The following is a 20722-nucleotide window of genomic DNA, read 5'->3' on the forward strand; positions in this document are numbered from 1 at the left end:
TACATCGCTCATAAATCTACCTTTCTTGGGCTGAGGGTTGCTGGGAGTGCCGGGGGTGGATGGCCTGGCTTCTGTCTTGGAGGAGGCATCTGTCTCAGTGGGGGTTTCTGTTTTGGGGCAGGAGTCTGTTTTGGGAGAGAGGTCTGTGAAGGCTGAGTCGTCTGGAGTCAGAAGGTCCTTCTCCAAAGATTTGTCCCCATTCGAGATGGACTGAGACTCCGTCTGCAAGGGCAGAGCTGAGGACAAGAAGGACAAATCGATTAATATCAAGATATCAATGTCAAGATTTAGAATTTACATTTATCTTCTTGGTGCTGATGCTTTTTTATAATACTTAACATCTTGCTGTCGTGTCAGCCACCATCAGTGTGGCGACGCTTCCAGTAAAAGCGACTGACTTTCTTTCCCCCGCTGACACACTTTCAATATAAACCTGGGAAACCCTCGGTGGCTTAATTAACACAACACTCCAGCCTCATTAGAAATCATTAACATCTCTTTCACACGCAATTCACACACGTCAGTCGATTCCCAGCAAGACGCTACACATCCCCCCACTTTACGTCTCTGAAGGTTTCAGTCTTGCGGAGGAAACCTCCCGTCGGCACCGTTAAACACTCCAGCAGCAGGTGAGACGCACACCGTGGGAATAAATCTGAGTTCGCTTTTAAGGCGTCAAAACAACAGCAACAGTGAAACAAGGATGGAAAGACACATTGAGGAAGAAAACATTGCAGATTGCTGTGTAAGCCTATTTTAACTTGCCTCCGTAAAAAGAAGATGTGCTTACATAGTGATTATCATGGGGATAATTAATGCTAGATTGCCTTAATTATTCCCAGAGAGCAACAGACACTGATCCATAGTTCTCTCGACTTCACCGTGGGGTACAATATGCTCATCTGGGCCTCCAGAGCAGTGTGTGGAAAAATACATTGGATAATTGTATTTTTTAAAACTGCTTTTGGTTGAATTTTCCATATTATGTACGAAAGAAAACATAAACACACACAGAAAAATATATTACAGAATATTTCTGCCCTTTGAAACACACCCATCCCTCCCCATCAGGCTGCAACAATATAGACGTTTAATTATAAACCATAAAAATTACAATATAAAAAGAGATAAATATATAATATACATAGAATATACAGTAAGTCGATACAACTCATTCACAGGATGTTAAATACCTGCATTAAAGGACACTACTAGTCACTCACAAGTTTTATAGGACATAAAGGTGTCCAGATTTTCGTAAAATTATCAGATTTTCCTCTTACGGTAAATTTCTAGTTATAAAGGAAACATGACATCTTTCAACCACCTTGTTTTGGATTTTTACGACAGGATAAGACGACTAACAGGTGAAGTAAATGCAACAGCACTGGAAATGTTCTGTAGTATTCTGCTTTCACACTAATGTTGTTTTTTTAAGTAAAAATACTGAACATTTGCTGGTTTCAGCCTCTAAAATGAAAGTTTTATATCATTGCAAACTTAATATCTTTGGGTTTTAGACTGCTGGTCAGACAAAAAACATCACAACAAGTCATAATTACGAGTGAGAAAGATTTTTTGAAAAGCTCGTATATATCTGACTTAAATTCTCAAAACCAAACAAACATAGATGTCTCATGTCAGCCCGTTGTTCAAGGCAGTTAAATCCGAGTGTAATGAATATTATATTAAATTGTCAATGCATGTCAGTATTTTTACGACCAACTGTACAGTCATACAACCGTCTCGAGTTGTCTGATGACGTGATTGATGTGATCGTGATCATAAACATGTGATGAATGTTTCTCATCTCGACCGTGTAATATGAACACAGCATAAGATCTTCTCTGAGTGGTAAAAGTCCACATCTTCCAGACTCCACCCTTTGATATAAATACCAGTACCATAAAAACCCACTTCAGATCGCTCAAGTGTCGTCTCTTAATGCATTTTACAAGATCTGACAAAGCTAACTAATCTAGAAAATAATTGGCAGATTAATTAATAATAAAGATAATCATTAATTGCAGCCCTACATTTAATACATTCATATGAAGCTCCACAAGTTCACTTACAAACTTCCTAACATGAGCACCATTCATGGCTCCACAAAGATCCGGTCATGAGGCCAGACTTCCTGACCTCTGACCCCCATGAAGGGTGACAAAGAGGCCGCAAAAAGCCACAAAACACATCCTGTTTTAATCCCTGCTCTGACTTTGTTTTCACACTCGGTTGCCCTGCTGATACTGTCACTGAGCTCAGCTGCTTGTCCGAGTTCCTCCCCTCTTCCCTCTCTGGTTGTGGCACTGGAGAAGAAGTCTGTGACAAACTGTACAGAGTGACGCATGGCGGGGGGGGGGGGAGGGGACGGGGGGACATGCAGTGAGAAGGAGCAGGAAGGAGGAGAGGGAACAATTTGTGCACTTCTACAAGGACATGTGGAGAGTGAGAAGAGAGATTTATCGAGAAAGGAGAGTTTGAGGACAGTGAGAGAGTGGAAAAAAATGTGCAGAGGGCTGTTTTTGTAATGACAGAGGAGAGAAAAAAAAAAGGGGTGTGTAGGATTTAAAAAGACAAAAAAAAAAAAAAGGAGCAGAGATAAAGACAGAAGCAGCTCGGCACAGAGCGGGAGAAATAATGAGACAGGAGCTCAGAGATAGTGAGGTAGGAAGGTGAGAGTCTGGAGGCTGGAGGCCAGCTCTCCACTCAAGTCTGCCAACAATGGGCAGATGGAGCGTGACGCTCTCCTCAGGCCCATCCAAACGCTCACCGAACCACATAAATCACAGATTAACACTGGGCTTCTCTCCAGCTACCCCCACTGTACTTCAACACAGAGCTTAATGCACAGGCTACACTATAGAATACTAATGGAGGAATAATTGGATGTGAATTAGAGCCCCGTGTGTTTAGAAGAAAACTGTGAGGAAAAAGATGCAGGATCATGTCCAAACAGGATGGCACCGCTTTTACCTGATGTTGAAAAAAGGATTAGGATTTGGCAAAAAGAGGATTGCAGTGCTCCTCCTTTCTTGAGAAGATTACTCGTTCAACAAGTGCGGCTGACTTTGTGAATTTGATCAGTTTACCAGCCTTATATGGCTGCAAGAGGCACAGTGGGCCTAAAGAAGGAATGATTACGACGACTGAGATCCCTGCAATTCCTAGACTTCAAAATATACTTGGAGGGGGGGGGGACGACTGTAGCTAAAGGATTGGCAATTCAAGCCAGACGCAAGTGACGATGATAAAAGCGCTACACAAAGTAAAAGACTGCAGCTACATCCAAAAAACATGACACGAAACCAGACAAAAAAAATCTAGAGAGTAAGAGATTTAAGCTGAAACAACATGCTGCACACAGGAAGAGGAAACAATCATGCACTCCACATACTTTCTTAGGTGTGGTAAGAGAGGTGAAGCAGCCCATTTGTTGACTTTGTTGAGAAAAAAAGCACTTTATTCTAACGTGTCAGCCCCCTGAAAAAATAATAAGACAGTGTGCAGCAGTACTGTCTGTTTACTCAACCAGGGAAGAGAATTACTAGAAAGACTTAAAAAAACCTATTTTTCTCTCTTACATACTGTATCCTCGAAGTACTTCTGCCTAATATGATCACTGTAGGGTTGCAGGACTCTCGTCAGGTCATATGTTCCAGGTTTTGCTCATGGTTGTTTATAAAAATCTCAGAAAGTACGGTGGATCATCACCAAATATCTCGGATGTGAAGCGTGAATGTAAACCAGGTGCCACTGTGACTGTGCAGAACAAAGGCCGACCGCAGCGGAGGACGACATCCCTCATTTGACTCTGGTTTATGCCACAGAGTTAAATCTAACTAGTTATTACCGTAAGCGCAGCAAGGGTGTGGTTGTTGTGTGTGTTTTCTTACATCTAAACAGAACTGAAACAGAAGAGGAATGATAGGAGTTGTGTTAAAGCAAGCAAAGAGCAAATAGCATATTCTACCTTCTGTATATATGTATATAATGTAACTTACCCGTTCAATATTTATTTATTGCACTCTTTGCATTCTTCCACAACTTTTGCATGACTTTTATCCTTTTTTACAATTTACAGAAACTGTTTAACTTGCATATAGAAATTGCATGTTGTCGCCCATTTGTTGTTTCTATATGTATGTATCTATTCTTGCTTGTACATAATAGTCATATGTTTATCTTTACTTATGTTTGTTCAGCTTTGTCGTCCTCGTGTTGGCTTTATGTCCACGTGTATCTTCCTGAACTTGCACATTGAGAGCCACTAGAAACCAGAGTCAAATTCCTTGTATGCGTAAACACACCAATACCAATAAAGCTACTTCTTGATTCAGATTTCCCCTGTCATAAATTAAAAGTTGAATTCATGAGCAATAAAACACACCGCCTGCTTAATTTAATACACTTCAGGGCTTTACTTGGTCTGGTATGACCATTAGCTTGCGGTGGGTAACGTTAGCTAATGTTAGCCGACTTTAAACAGATACTGCTGAGTTGGTTTCACTGACTTCATGATTCATGTCTCACTTATGCTACTGTTAAACTACGTACGTATATAGCATTTATTAGCATTTAGCATCCTGTAATTTCCATTTGTAGCCATATTGGCTGCTGGTCAGCAAAAGTTGCATAGTCTCACTTTAATTGGTGGACGAAGGAGAACAGAAACAAAACATAAGTAAGCAATGTGAATTATAAATATTCCTAACGACTGAAATGCAGATGTTTCAAAGCTACAATGAAGAGCTTTATGTTTATGTCACATATAGCTGTCAATCACATTTACTAGTCTACATGTTTTATATCTTATAACAACAGTTATGCTACACTCAACAGTCATTTTAGGTGAAATTTAATGCCAACATTTTGCAATTGCTTCCAATTTATGAGCAACCAGTGCTTATTACTTGTGAAAATATAATACTGTATGTGATGTTGTCTGAATTTAAATATGCAGCCTGAATATCAATAGATATGTTTTCACTGGTGTCCCTGCAACAGCAATAAAATCCATACAGTCCTGCAGGGAAACATGTTCCAGTCAACAAGTGCGTCGAATCACACGTGATCAGCCTTTCATGTGACAGACGCCATTTAACACAGAAACACAAATTCAGCATGATGGTCACCCGTCGCTCCCTCCCCTCCTCTCCTCTCCTCTCCTCCCCCCGTCAGCTTCTTGTCCCTCCACAGCCATCTCAGATTTCTGTGCCACTAACCCTAACCCTGACAGACTCCGGGGTTTATAAATAGCGATAAGCACCATACTGAGAATGTCGGCCATAAAAGGGGCTGGCTTCTGTCGAGGCACCTTGGGACAGCGCAGTGTCCGCAGGCAGAGCTCCAAAGGAAGCAAACGGCAGCATGTGGTACAGCAGATTTACTGCGCAGGCAGGGCAGGAAACTTTACTTTGTTTGTATGTGTGTGTGGGGGGGGGGGCAACTTTGGCTAATAAAATCCAAATCCATCTGGAAAAAAGACTGTTTTTTACCAATAATAGAATAAAACAGGGAAGGACGTCCAAGTGGGAGTTGGTCACCTGCCAACGTGGGAGCCAAACTTAGCCACATTAAATATCACCACAGACGAAATTTACCACTGGGTTTGTGTTACAGGGAAAATCTGTTAATCCTCTGATACGCTGTTGCACTGTTTTCTCTTTGACAGCTGAGAGACTTTGGATGTTTGTACCCGTAGTTCAGTTTCATGCACATCGTTTCCAAAAATTCCTTTTTCAAATGTTCCTGAAAAAGGTTGTGAAGTTGCTTACAGCTGCAACAATAAGTCAATTAATCCATTAGTCAATCAACAAAAAACTAATTGGCAACTATTTTGATAATCGATTAATCATTTTAGTCATATTTTTAAGGAAAAATGCCAAATATTTGCTGGTTTCAGCTTCTCAAATATGAGGATTTTATGGTTTTCTGAATATCTGTGGTTGGACTGTTGGACAAAACAATTTGAAGACATCAACTTGGGCTGTGGGAAATTATTACGGACATTTTTCACTATATTCTGACATCTTATAAACAAAACAACCAGTTGAATAATCGAGAAAGAACTCTGCAGATTAATCAATAATAAAAAATAATACTTTGTGAAAGAAAGTGACAGAAACAGCAATGTCACAGTAAGTTTTATCTTTGAAAACAAAAAAAAAACAAACAAAATGATCCCAGAAATGTAGAATACATCTAATTTTGGGGCGTATATTTTTGTTTTGTGGTGGCGGCCCTGCACACAGAGGGTTCAGAGATGGATCGTGCATGATGAGTAGTCAACTAGGGCTGCTGCCTCTCATTCGGTCTCTGTGGGCGAGGCAAGTCCCTCATGAGGACCAGGACCACAGGATTACAGGCGGTGTGGGACAGATGAGCAGCATATCTGAAATCAGCTGTCACTTGTGAACTAAAACTACTGCAACCATGCAAACTGCATTAAGTGACAAGACAATGGACACGTAAAGCTGCAACTATTTGATTGTTCCAGGTTCTCAAATGAGACAATATGCATCTTTTCTTTTTCTTACATTATAGTAAAGTGAATATGTTTGTGCTTGTTTGTAAGACAAGACATTTGATAGCATCACCTTGTGCTCTAGGATATTGTGATGGACATTTTTCACTATTTTCTGATGTTTATAGATCAAACAATTAATCGAGAAAATAATTGGCACGTGTAAATAATCGTCAGTTGCAGCAGATTTTAAGTAAATCATAAAAAATATAAAGACGAACCAGCCCTTTAATTAGTCTTGAGGGGAGCAGGACTCCATGCTGTGTGAAGCAGGTCAGCCTCTTTTGTTTGGAGTTATGTGCATGAGAGCGACAGTATGTGAACACATGTGTGTGTGTGTGTGTTTCTTTGTGACGAGTGGACGACATGTTGGATCTGGGTCAGGCCAACCTCAGGAATCCCTGGCATCCACACCTCCCTCTGCACGTGTTTATACAGCAAATGTGTGTCTGTTGAATGTGTCTGCATGTGCCAGAAAATCACAGGATCAGAGTCATATAAAAAGAGATTAAATATCTGATGGATTTTCAATGAGTAATAAAGGTCACTCACTTCCTCAAAAATTCAGATTACGTGACTCAAGGAATCTGATATATTGGAAAAAAAAACACTCTACAGGATGTGTTTGAATGCTTACGTGCTGTCAAAGAGCACATGTGCCCTTGATGGACGCCTAAAACACTATACACTTCCTGTATGGATAAAAAAAAAAACGGAAATGCTCTTGGGCAACAAGTATCCACGCCCCAGGGAGAAGCAGAGGAAGGACATTCCTGAGACTTGAGAGCAAAAACAGCCAAAACACGCCTCCAGTTTGGGTGTCAGGAGAGCTGAGTGTGTGTGATGTGAAGGAAATATCAAAGTTTTACTCCAATTAGCACATTTCTTTCTTACAACAATAAAAAAAAAACTGTAACTACCCTTCCCCTGCTCCATCTCATGACAAACGACAATAGAACTGATTAAAGCAAAAGGTCAGTGAGCCCAAAATCAACCATGCATGATACAAAAAAAAAAAAGACCACAAACTAAATGTCAACAGCACCGCTGCCTCTGAGGGCGCAGCAAAACTTCAGTCCTCACGAACAAACAAACCTTTAAACCCCCTCAGATTCTCTTGTTATGCCGTGAGAGGTCAGCGGACCAACAGCTGTGTTTGTAATGAGCTCCAGGTTGCAGCGACTGGCAACAACAATGTGCACAGCTTCTAATCACTGCCACAGAAGGAGAAATGATGAAAGACAAGAGAAACCTTCGATTACAGGCCACCCACTCTCAACGCCAAGACAGCTGCTGTTTTCTCTTTCTCTTTCACTCTCGTTCAATGTGAGAAATCTGGCAAGAAGTGAGTAATTTAATTTGGAAAATTGCTGCAACTTTACTGTTTTGGTTCCCTCTCAGCGCTCTCATAGTGTCGTTTTCGGCTGCAGTAGGCAGCTGTTTTCAGAGAAAATCTTTAAAATGTCATTGCACACTACCTGCTCAGCACCAAACAACAAACAAACACAGTTATTGACTTGCTGGTGAACATAGTGGAGCATTTAAGCTGCTAAAGAGCCAGATATTTCCCTCAGGAGTTGGTAAAGACCAAAACCAGAGCTAAAAGAGAGTGAATATTGGACTTATATTCACCAGGTGGACAGAAACACGACTCCAAACGGTTGATAAAGTTGCTCCGTGACTGCTGGATGTGTAAATAAACAACTGTTCGCTAACAAGTTCAATGTATCAACTGAAAAGGTTATGATATGTCAGTGTTTTGTTCACAGCTTGTTTCCACTGCCCACAGGTGGCCAAAAAAAATCAGTTAATGCAGGTTTAGTTTTTAAGCACCACACACAAATTTCCACTCACCTTCACTGTATTGGGAGTGGCGGCAGAAATCCCAAAATTCCCAAATCCCAAAACTCTCTGCATGGCAAGAAACCACTTGAGGTAAGTAAGAAAATTTGTTTTTGTGTGTGATTTTAGTGAACTGACCCTTTAATAAAACCCCCAGGACTGATCAGCAGTGACTAATTTCCTGGCTCCAAACAACCAAAAATATGACTGATCAGCAGTCAGATCAGCAGAAAGATGATTTCCTCGTGATCACAACCCATTAACTGAACACAGCGAAAAACACAACTTGCTATTAAAAGTATTAATAAAGTACTGCAGTAATGTAAGAGCTCAAAATATCCACACAGAACTACGAGGAGAAGAAGAAGAAGAGGAGAAGACGACAGGATGTTACTCCTCTACAAACAGGAGGGATCTCCAGATGCTCTTAACCACAAAGAAGTGGGTTACCCAGTCACAAAGACATAACACAGAGCCAAGCGTGAATCATACATGCATCATCCATTATTCACTTTTTCCTTCTTCTCTATGCAGTAGCTCAAGGTTGATACTAAAAATAAGGTCAAAGGTGATCCAGCGAGAAAAAAAAAAAAAAAAAGGGAAAGACTTTTGGATCATTTTTAAATGGCGTCTGCTGAGAAAAGCTTTTCTGGGAGACAAGAGAGAAAATAGCTCAGGCGTGGTTTGTTGTGACTGGTCTGTAGTCAGGGAGTTTTCATTTCCTCAGCCATGACCTCATCATTAGGTCATCCTCACGACGTAGCAACCACAAGAGAGGCACATGATGTGCTGTAAATAAGCACAAGTCTCCACAAGATATGTTTGTCTTTACGTTGAAAAGACACAGAGTAAGAAGAAGAGAAAGAGCTGAGCAATAAGTGAACTCCACTATGCAGACCTACTCACTCTATGCGAGTGTTTGGTGTTTTCATCTGTTGACTTACAAACAGAAAGAAATTAGGGTTGCAACTAATTATTTTATATACCAATTAATTAAAATAATGATTACCAATTAATCATTTGGTCAATAAAACATCAGAAAATGGCAAAAAAAAAGAAAAAGTTTTCCAACCAACCGTCCAAAAACCCAAAAAATATAACATTTACAGTAATGCGAGACCAAGAAAAGCAAAAAGTCACAATTGAGAGCCTTGAAGCAGCAAATACAAATGTTAAACTTATCAATCGATCATCAAAATACTGTAGTTGCTGATTAATTTTCCTGTGTATCAACTAATCGATGAATCCACTAATCGTAGCAGGTTTAAGGCAAAGTTCTTGTACAGCTGCTTGTGTTGAGACAATATTTTACATTTGTGAAATTTGGAAAGGATTTTTGTAGAAAAACATGTTTATATATTTATGTTATATATACATATTTATACATATTTAAAAAAAGGTTTTGTAAAAATGCTGATGTCACAACTTTTAAAATATCCAGCCTTTTAAACACTGCTGAGAAAAGAAGACACTAAATGCTTTGTCTCAAAAAAAGAAGCAATAAGAATCATAAAGACAATATGATCAGTTACATGAAACAAATAGTCCCTTCACATCTTGCATTAAAATACGCCTTGTATCCAGATTGCATCTAGATATGATTTAACCCAATTACATTTACACCTGGTATCAATATGTGTCTCCAGTGTCCACGATCCAATCGCTCCGTCCAGCTCAAACAACTGAACGTCACACCCTGCTCGCGTTTGCACGGGTCCAAGAAAACAAAAAAACCAAACAAACCAAAAAAAAGATGGCAGTCATCCATGAAGCCGTGCTATTGTCTGGACTTTTGCTCGCTTTAGAAGCGGGGGAAGAAGCTGACACTTGGTCTCGTCTTAACTGCATCCACCAGTGTTTTGAATATCCATAGCTTTCTTGCTAGTAGCTTAGCTCGCTAACTGGCTATGTAGTTGTATGTGGATTTAAAACACAATTGCATTTATACTTGTGGTCACAATGCGTCCCTAAGCACCTCCAGAGGTGGTTTGGCCGATTGGATCACAATCAGTCCTCATTTGTGCATTTACATCTGTACTTTCATGTGGTCAAGCACTATCCGATTGCTATCCGATCACCCAACATGCAAGATGTAAAGGGAGTTAAAGGGATCTGCACTGTAGCTTATCTCTGTACATGTTTATTTATCTCATAACCACGGACCACCGGCCTCCTTCAGACACGGACCACTACAAAGCAACCGTACTCCTAATTCAAGAAAGTTCCAGCCAATATTTGACTCTAACTAAGAATATTCAGTAGTAACTAAGTCTTGATTTAAGTCTATTTGCGATGGAAACTTCGACACAAGTCAACAAAAGAGCATCTAGTCCACAGCTGCCCTGTCACATTCTTGTTTTGGACTCATAAAGTAGGGCATAACTCTGTCTTGCTGACTAATGTTGACCTGGCAGCATGGTGAGGTGTGATGAAGGACTAAGTTTAATGTCAGCTGAGGTCTGGTTTCAGGACTGCAAGGGGAGTCATCGTGTTCGGTCCGGTCACTGGAGGTCAACAAAAAGAAAGATTTCCCCGAGCAAAAGTCCATATTGTGCTCTATTTTCTGAAATTCTGACTTCAATACAAGTTTGTATGAGTTTTAAAGTTCTTTATCTTTGGACAATTACTTAAGAAAATGTGTTGAGAAGGGACAGATATTTAGTTAAAATTTGAGCTGAATCGAGTATTTGATTGTAAGAAAGTAACTTGTCAACTATTTTGATAAACTATTGATGATTTAACTAGTTTTCTTTTCTTCCAAAATGTTCATATATGCTGTTTTTTTAAGTCTCCTACCATAGTGAGCTGAATATTTTTGGGTTTTACACGGCTGGTTGGACAAAACTAGCTATTTACATACATCAACCCTGAAAAGTTGTGATGGGTGTTTCCTATTATTTTCTGATATATTATAGATCAAACAATTAGTTGATTCATCAAGAGAATAACTGTCAGATCATGAAAATAATCATTAGTTGCTGCTGTAGTTATAATACTGTACTATTAATAGCAAGTTCAAAAAGCTATTACGAGGAACTGGGGTGAAGGAGATCCCTGACAATATCTTCTTGTATTGACACATATCTTGAGAGTGCAAGAAGATGCAGCTGGGAGAAAACTGACATTACTTAAGCCTGAAAATGATAATACTGAAAGTTGAGGTGAAATTTAATTTTTACCTACAGCTGCAACTAACAATTACTTTCTAGATTGATCTTTTGGTCTATAAAATATCAGAAAATAATGAAAAATACTCGTCATAGTCAAAGTTGATGTATTTCAAATGTCTCTGCTGTTTGGCATTTTTGCTTAAAAATGACTTAAAGCAATTATTCAGTTATCAAAAATAGTTTTCTGTTGACTGACTAATTGATTAATTGACTTATCAATGCAGCTCCAATAAAAACTTAAGAGGACAAAAATCATAATCTCATTATTTCATTGAATATTGCCAAGTCTTTCTGTTTTTAGGAATTTTCTTTTATGTTTTTAATGCACTTTTTGGACTCTGTAACAGCTCGACCCTTCTAATTTATGAAGAAAACACAAAAACTTCAACATGCACTGAATAAATCCATTCTTTCATTTTAGAAATGGCTTAAAGGAGTGGATTCAAAACCTCTATTCACTAAAATCCCCAGGACGAGGGGAACTGCAGCACCGACTCTGTAGTGTTTTGTTTGTTGCTTCATTTTGTGGGAAGAAAAAAAACAACATGCTGGAGGACAGGAACGTTGCTTCACCGAGGTCAGACAACCTCTATCTGATTAACTGCAGCACTGATCATCACACACAATCAGATCTGGCAACCAAGAGGCTGTGTATTGTCAACCTGTAGACTGGAGGAAAACCTGACGAGCCATGGCTAAAACATACTGGCATTTTTTGCTGCAGTCTGGTGTTCATCTTCCATGCAGGAGGAGAGATTTTCAAGCATCCTTTTTGAGAATTAACGGACACAAAGAGGAGCATGCTAGCTGGGTCACCATGGCTCGATGTGGGTAATGGAGAAGGCAGTGAGGCCTGTGTGCAGGAGACTGCAGAGCTAATCAATTGACTGGTGCAGCAGGAGAAGCTGCAGTTCAACCAGTTTAATGCTGCTGATCTGCCGCCGATGCATCCTTGCACCATCTAAAGTGAAGATCTTCTCTTTGCAACATGTTCAGGAGCTACTGTCAGATCTGTTTTAAGTCAAGATGGCTGCCGAGGTTTTAAAACAATGTTTATTATTATTATTATTTGTTGTCATGTCTCCTAGATGGAATTAGCTTTCAGTCATACAGTCTGTTAGCATAAGCCGTCATCTGCGCTCTAATATTAGAGCCTGTGCATCCTGTGACTGAGATGCTGTGCGCGAGTGACACATGTGTGATTGTGAGAGAGCTGCAGCGAGTTTAAGTGGGCATGAACGCCAAATGCAGCTACATCGGGGTTGTTATCTCCGCACACATACGCGCACTTCAAAGCAGGAGAGCGGGGCCGCATCTGTTAGTGATCCCCCTGAGGTTGGAGTAAACACATCAACAAAAACATCCAGTACATTTTGAAAGGCTGGGGACAAGTACGACAGGAACCAAACAAACAGATACAGCTGAGCATCTGTGAAGCTAGAATAAAAATAAAGAATCTCACTATTATATAAACTTTATTCACGGCTCCATGGTGATTATATGCTTGTGTAGCTGACATTTATTTAGGAATTGTTTCCTAAAATAATACGAGACATGCTTGAGGAAGAAATTTGAGCTCATGAGGTCTCTGTTGTAGCAAGCATGGCAAAAAAACCCAACTATTTCATTCTAAAGATGAATTCAGACACATTAGTATTGATAAATTAAACTTTAATAGATGCCCCAGCGCCCTTGGTAGTAAAAACTGTGTTAGGTGAAGAATAAAACCAGAGATAGGGAGCGCCTCCGGGTTATAGCTGGAAGGGCCTTAAAGACATAATCAATACTGTAAGCTCTGTCTAATACATCAAAGTGACTTTTTAATATGTAAGACACATTCGAGTGCAGAGCAGCACAGATCTGAAGGGATAAATTCATGTAATCGTTCCCTGCAGCAATTGTAGGGCAGGAAGTCTAACCTAAATGTGTCCGTAGAGTATCCAAAACTGAACTGAAAGCTAAATCGAAGCATTAAATGTCTGGTCAGAGTCGTAATCCTGCTTTCTCATCATTAATCAGATACTTTCTGGGTTAAAATTAAAATTATGCCGGTTATTTAGTGTCCTTTGAGTGTGATAGCATTTAACATTTGGGAACTATATATCCCTCAAAGTACTGTATTGAAAAAAGTATCATTGTGGTATTGGTACTGAAATTCCAGTAACAAGTATCGACACATTTCAAATGAAATCCAGCCTTATCAGTAACCATTAGCCAACCGTTTTTCAAGAAAAGGTGCCTGACTGATGTACAAAAAGGTGACTAAACAATCATGAAAGAATAAATCTTCGAGATTGAGGAGAATATATAGTCATTCCAGGTCAAAGGTGAAGTCATGAGTCAGTTGGTGAAGGGGACATATCATGTTTTTTGTGATTTTCAGTTATCTTTATACTGTTATGTTGCTAAGGTTGTCCCATGGGTTGTTCATGTTGTCCAGTCGCATATTTCAGATCAGATTCGGGCTCAAACATGTACGGATGTATGTGAGATGTTTCCATTTTGATTAAAGAATGAGAAAATGAAGTGAAGTCCTACAACGACGCAGCTTCTGGGAGCTGGCCAATCAGAACAGGATGGGCTCACATGGAGGCGGGCCTTAAAGAGACAGGAGCTAAAACTGCCTTTTTCAGACAGAGGCTGAACTGAGGGGCTGCATAAAGAGCCAGTATAAGATAAATAAGGAGTTTTTTGAACTGTAAATCACACAAGGATAAACCAGCAGAGCCTCAGAATATAAATATAGACCTGGAGATGTGCATGATACGTCCTCTTTAAAGTAAAAATCAAGTTGCAAGTCTTTTTTTTGATTTTTGTCGAGTCTAAAATCATTAGATTAGGATTTTACTTTTAAAATTCGAAACATCCTCTGCTTGGTGCACAGTCAGGAAATGCTGTATTTTATTTTTCTGGCAGTGGCAGCAGCAGTTTATTTGTAATAAAAAGAGGAAGAGAAAGGGGTAGAAATTAGCAGTTTCCGAGCAGGGGCAACAATAGCCATTAATGACACTACCTATCAATGCTCGAATTTGGGAAGTGTGGGGTAAAATGTCACGGTTGCTCAGCACCACAAATATGTGCACACATTGTTGAATCAGAAGAGATTAGCACTTTGTTTGCCTCTGATTTCTCTCATTGCTTCCCTCACATTAGCACTAAAATAGGCACAGATGTATAGAGAAGAGTAGATGTTGCTACAATAACTCAAATCTATAAAATGTAATGTGACGGGTCTTCTTTATGACTAAACTCTGCCTGCCTCGCACCGTTTCCAAACAGGATTATGCTGCAAACAGGATTAATAATATCAATGTCACATTCATGAATTCTGCTTTTTTTGAATGCCGGATACGGAGGGAAACATGACTAATCTGTGCATAAGCTCTCAGGAAGATACATCATTCTCCTTCTTCTTCATATTCAGCAGCAGAGTGGAGCATTTCCTCTCCTTTCCTGTGCGAGCGGTTGGCGTCATGGCAGTGATTTATAGCATCTGGTCACAGGGCTCGCTGACGTGGAGCGTGGAGAGGAAAGGAAAGGAAAGGAAAGTGCTCTGGCTCTGCTCCGTCCCCTCCTTTCTTCTTCTATCCTCCTCTCACACCATAACACAACTAAACCCCCGACTCCCCGTCCAGTTTCTCAGAGTCGCTCTAGCTGATCCCCTCCACACCCATCTCTCTCTCCCACCCGCGTGTACAAGCATTCAAGCCCCCAGGCTGCAAACTAGACACTGTTGGCAGAGCTGTGAGAACTGTCTGACTCCAGGAGATGAGAGGGAGCTTTGTCTTTTGGTTTCTCTCATTTGGAGTTTTTACTTCTTATTCTGACAGAATGAAATATTCAGATTAGATTAGGATTAGCGCAAATCCTGCATTTGATCTTTGTGATATACATGTAAGTAGAGCTGTAACATTAGTTGATTAATCGCTTAGTGGATCAAGAGCAGATTAATTGCAACTATTGTCAAAATTAATTAACCGAACCCCTTAGTTACTGTTGCTACGCCTGTGAAGCTTTCTGTTCTCGTACAGCACACGTGCCGTTTACAGTGTTACGGTAACAGATTTACTGCTCTAAATTCATAGTAATTTTTCAAACAATGGGTCCTTGATTTCAGGCAGACATACACAAAAGGAGGCTTCTCATTTTAAGCCGGCGACGGTCGACTCCGCCGACTGAATTAACTGTTGCTGACAGATTTTAATAGCTTGTTAAACTAACGTTAGCTCCATGAGTTGGTTGAAAACGCTGTCTTCATCTTACTTTTTAATGTTTCCAGTTGACTCATTCTAAAACAAAAAACCTGTAAAACTTGAGGCTAAAGATAAAAAAAAGTTTGCATCCTCACCAGTTTATGATTCATGAAGGAAACAGAAATATTGAGCTAGTTAGCACTTAAAGTATGCTAACAAAAAATGTAGATCCAACTGTTATATCTGATTTCCTTCAAACTTAACGTTACATTTAGCTTACATACTTACAAGACACTAGTTCAATCTATGATTTACTGTTTATCAAACAAACGAGGACTGATTATACCGTTACAAGAGAAAAGGCCTGTAGGAAAAAAACTAACCAGTGTGCTTAGCTAACATAACGTTTTGGCAGATAACGAGTTTGGCTGGGGTTGCTGGTGTATAAACTTCCTTAAACCCAATAAACAGCAGCTCTGATATAATAGCATTCAGAACTCCTCATTCAACAAAGTGGGTGCTTTTAACATAAACTGTAAATCCACAAAATCCAGGCTACTATTGTAGGAAGTACGCTAGTTAGCTGGACATGCTAACGATTGCAGCTCACATTACAGCAGAAAACTCAGTTTAATCTATTTCTTACACTTTTGCTTTTGGATTTTTGTATTTTGAAAGGCTAACAATAAGACATTGTCCTCTACCACACTTTATATACAGAGGATTGCTCTTACTACAGCTTCATGCACACCGATTCAATGTATGGAGAAATCCAAAGCCAAATATTCGCTGGTTCAGGCTTGTCAAATGTGAGGATTTGCTGCTGTTAGTATATCATTTTAAAATGGATATGCAATATGGAATTTTGGACTTGTGGTCAAACAAAACACGCAATTTGAAGACGCCACATTGGGCTCTGGAGAATTATACTGGGCACTATCAGTATCTTCTGATATTTTATATACAAAGTGATTAATCAGATTAATAGACACTGAAAATAAATGTTAATTGCAGCCCTACAAGTATGTAAATCAACTCTATTTACAGGCTGAAAACCCAAATCCAAGGTTTCTTCTCCTCTCCTCTACTAATGCTTGAGGATGACTAATGAGTCGAATCAAAAGCTGGTGGAGGAAGGTTTCTAGGCCAAAATCTACATTTCCAGGCTGGCTGCAATTTTGAACATGTGCCAAAAACATAACGTCAGCATGACTGGGAAGCTCGCTGGGCCAAAGGGAGTCCACGTCTCATGATTACTTCCACAGAGGAGGGTTTATCTGAAAACTGAGACTCTGTATGCAAGGCAATAAGGCTGCAGGAGACGAGTACTATGGCACTGCAGATATCAGGAAAGAGATTAGGAAGAGGTTGTAATCTGTACAATACTCCTTTAGGAAACATTTACAGGAGATTTTTATCTGTATTTTTGGCTGTATCACACAAAAACTGAATTGTCTCAGCAAAGGAAGGCAGTGCCACTCCTATTGTAAACCACAATCAGAGTCTTTGAACATGTCACGTCTTGGAGAGATTTGACTCCAGGATTAGCAGACTTAAAGGGTAGGTTAACAATTTTTCAAGTCTGTCTTAAAAAAACAGTCAGCTACCCACAGGAACACTGAAAGAGTTTTTCCTGGCTATAATCATTCCTCCTGTCCATACTGGCTATTAAATAGATCCCCTTCAAATGCGTTTTCAATGTATGTGATGGGGGCCAAAATCCACAGTCTGTCCACAGTCATATTGTTCAAAAATGCATTTAAAAGGTTATCTGAAGCTTATATGAGGCTTCAGCAGTCTGAGTCAGCCATATCAAGTGGATATCTGCCACATTTACAGTCTTTTTAGCATCAAATTCCCTCTTTGTGTTTCCTTGTTGAGCTGCGGTAACAAAAAGACTTTGGAACTAAAAAGACTGTAATGTTGAAAGATCTCTACTTGATTTGACTGATTTGGACGCTGAAGCTTCATATTAGCTTCAGATAAATTTTTAAATACAGGGCTGTGGATTTTGGCCCCCATCACTTACATGGTAAGGGCATTATGAAGGGATCTAGCTGTGTTTCCTCAAAGAAAACTCTGGTCTTTTCTGCTCAGTGGCATCGAGTCTGAAACACTAAAAGGCAGGAAACTAACTCTGATTAAGTGGCATAATGTGGCTGGTTGACTGGTTTCATGGAAGTATGGCAGATGACAGGAGAGATGAGGTCAGGAAGGGTAAGAGAGTGTGTGTGTGCAGGGGGTTAGTGTTAGGGATTTGGATGGTCTACATGCATTAGGGCTAAACCAAAGGTCCGCCAACCTCAGACCTGAATAAATCACTTTGATATGGGATTATGATCCTCTCTCACAGCTCTGCAAGCACACCAGGCTGTAAAAAACAAACAAACCCTGGCTGACTTTTCTTTTCTTTTGTTTTTTTTTCTTCTTTTGTCTGTCTTTTCTTTTTTATTTTTTTTATTTTACAAGAAAGAGGCTCTCAGAAAGGAGTCACAGAGAAAGAATGTTTCTGTTTATCTAACGCCCCTGCCTTTTTCAGTGTCTAGCATTCCTGATAACGTTCCACGCTGATCATCTCCGGAGCTCTCAGTAGAGGGCCTGGAACCAAAACATGCTTTGTTATTCACTTTACGTCACATATCGATGGGTGGATTTGTTTAAGAACAATGTTCGCTTTGTCAGTCCATCAATATTGACTTCTGACACCAAAATTACACCAAAATATAAGAATTAACACAAAGACACATTCAATGATTAAGCTACATTTTATAGCAAAAAAAAACACCTTTTAAAAGTCCTCTCTCTCTCTCCTCTTAAACACACTGCTGCAACTAACGATTATTTTCATTGTCAGTTAATCTGTTGACTATTTTCTTGATAAATCGATTAGTTGTTTGGTCCAGAAAATGTCTTGTTTTGTCCCAAACAGTCCATAAACCAAAGATATTTCATTTATTATCATAAAAGACTAAAGGAAGTAGTAAATAATCACATTTAAGAAGCTGGAACGAGAGAATTTTAGTATTTTTTCTTAAAGAAATGCTCAAAATGATTCATCATTAATCAAAATAGTTAATTTTCTGTCGATCGCCTAACAGATTCATCGTTGCAGCTCTACACCGCTCCTCTTCTTCTTCCCCATCCTCCAATGTATAGACACCCACACATGCATCGACAAGCCTGCCTTTGCGGTGATAAAAAGCTGCTGCAGACGTTTCTCCCTCCATCCAATGCTCTCCACATCAAACAGAGAGGAAGGGGGGGGGAAGGGACGCCACAGAGCAGAAAGTCACCTTCTACCAAGATACACAGGTCAAAGGCAGAAATGGAGGTGTGCAGGTCTGCATGAGGCTTCTCCTCTAGATTAAATGTGCATCATTCTCTGGTCTGTGGGCCACTTCAAGAGAGGCTGAAACCATCAGCTGGAGATGCAGATGTTTAAGCCAGTAGCTGCACTGCTGAAGTGTCTTTGAGCAAGACACTCAATCCCTGCACCAGAGAGAGATGAATGAAGACTTTTCCTGCAGGAATCTGTTTATATCTCAGTAATATTGTTGTTGGAGTGGTTGTTTTTTGGCAGAGAAAGCTCCTGTCTCAGGTCTATGTCAGGGCCATTTTTCACCCTGTGCACCACTGACGTGTTTGGTAATGAAGACCACGGCTCAGTGCAGCATTTTTCCAGGATCTCTGCTGGTTATGGAGATGCAGACAGCCCGCACTTTGCTGTGGAGGAATTACAGAGTGTTGCCAGGATGGACGAACATCCTGTCTTAAGATATGGGTGGAGAAATCTGATCTGCAGCTGTTGAATGTAAAAATTTCCGAGCATTTCTCTGCTCACTGATACACACCCTTTTATTATAAAAACAATAAGATGAAATAGGGAAATGACCTGTTTCATTATCAGAAACCACCCTACTCCCATCTTAATTTTAATGCAACATTATTCATGACCTATTTCTATATTGGCTGTATACTCACATGTCTCTGTTAGAGTCAGCTTCTGCTCCAAATTATGTCCAAGGTCTGTATAATCCATTGTTTCCATTCAGGCGGATCGCAGTGCCTTTCCAGTTGCTGTCATTCCTCAGAGTCGCTCAAGTACAGGAGATGAAACTCCCGGTACAGATCAGCCCAAACACGCCCTTTGTAAATCCAACCGGAGTAGAAGAAAAAGTGGCCAAAAAAATAATAATAATGTGGATATGAAGAAGTATCCGGCTGAAAACTGCGGGGAATGTCTAAAATGTTAAGTGAGAATAAACTGCCGTCAGTGTCTTGTTTGAAAAAAAGGCACAGATCCTGTGGGTGTACACTGTCTTTAGTGGAAAATCTACAGTGTGAGAATAAAAAAGCTTCAGTGCCACAAAACCACAGGCAAGCTACAAAACATGCGTTAGTCACATCCTGTTAGAAATTTTCAAAATAAAAAGATAGTTTCTTTTTTTGTTTGTTTGCTTGTTTGTTTTTTGTTTAATATAAAAACAAATTCATGTGTGTGTTTCCACTTTGCTTTATTGGAGCTTTCAGTTGCATCTTGCAGTTTCTCTTCATTAGATGAGTTTGCTCTGTTGCCATAGAGACAGCTCTCGTAGTTGCCATGACAACTGAGTAACATCCATCTGTGAGATGTGGTTGAAAGCTCCGGAAAAGGCTTGTAGCTGGACTTTAGATTTAGATTTGTATGGGTTTTTTGGGGTTTTTTTTTGTCAAACTATTGTCTCCAAAGTCAAGAATTACCTTTTACATATTGTTGCAAGTATGTTGTTTTACATATGACTAAGGCAATAATGAATAAGTAAACACAACAATCTCAATTTTGTGGCAGACAGTTTGGATAAATAATCTGTAGTGTTGTTTTTGTGAGAGACTGTGTACATTAATAAACATGAATGCTGCAATTTAATGTTCTGTACCAGAGTTTGCTTAATTTTTTTTTGTTCATTTTTTAAATGTCCACAGCTCTTTGGTGGGTCACAGTAAACATAAAC

The 20722-nt window shown here is 39.7% G+C and overlaps 1 protein-coding gene across 3 annotated transcripts in view; it reads right to left on the reverse strand.

Annotated features, from left to right (window-relative positions):
• Window positions 1-20109, reverse strand: part of LOC121912602 (MAP7 domain-containing protein 1-like) — a 47078-nt gene extending 26969 nt beyond the window's left edge. Inside the window, exons 1-2 of one of the 3 annotated variants that reach the window (XM_042434829.1) lie at window positions 19713-20109; window positions 21-236 (exon numbers count right to left, since the gene is read on the reverse strand). In XM_042434829.1, the coding sequence (XP_042290763.1) occupies window positions 21-236; window positions 19713-19779 (283 nt within the window). In that variant the 5' untranslated portion in view covers window positions 19780-20109. The remainder of the gene's footprint in view (window positions 1-20; window positions 237-19712) is intronic. The other 2 variants (XM_042434828.1, XM_042434830.1) reach the window with 2 other exon arrangements.
• Window positions 20110-20722: the final 613 nt, after the last annotated feature.

Source organism: Thunnus maccoyii, chromosome 15, assembly GCF_910596095.1.
Source record: "Thunnus maccoyii chromosome 15, fThuMac1.1, whole genome shotgun sequence".
In the NCBI taxonomy this organism is placed as follows: Eukaryota; Metazoa; Chordata; class Actinopteri; order Scombriformes; family Scombridae; genus Thunnus; species Thunnus maccoyii.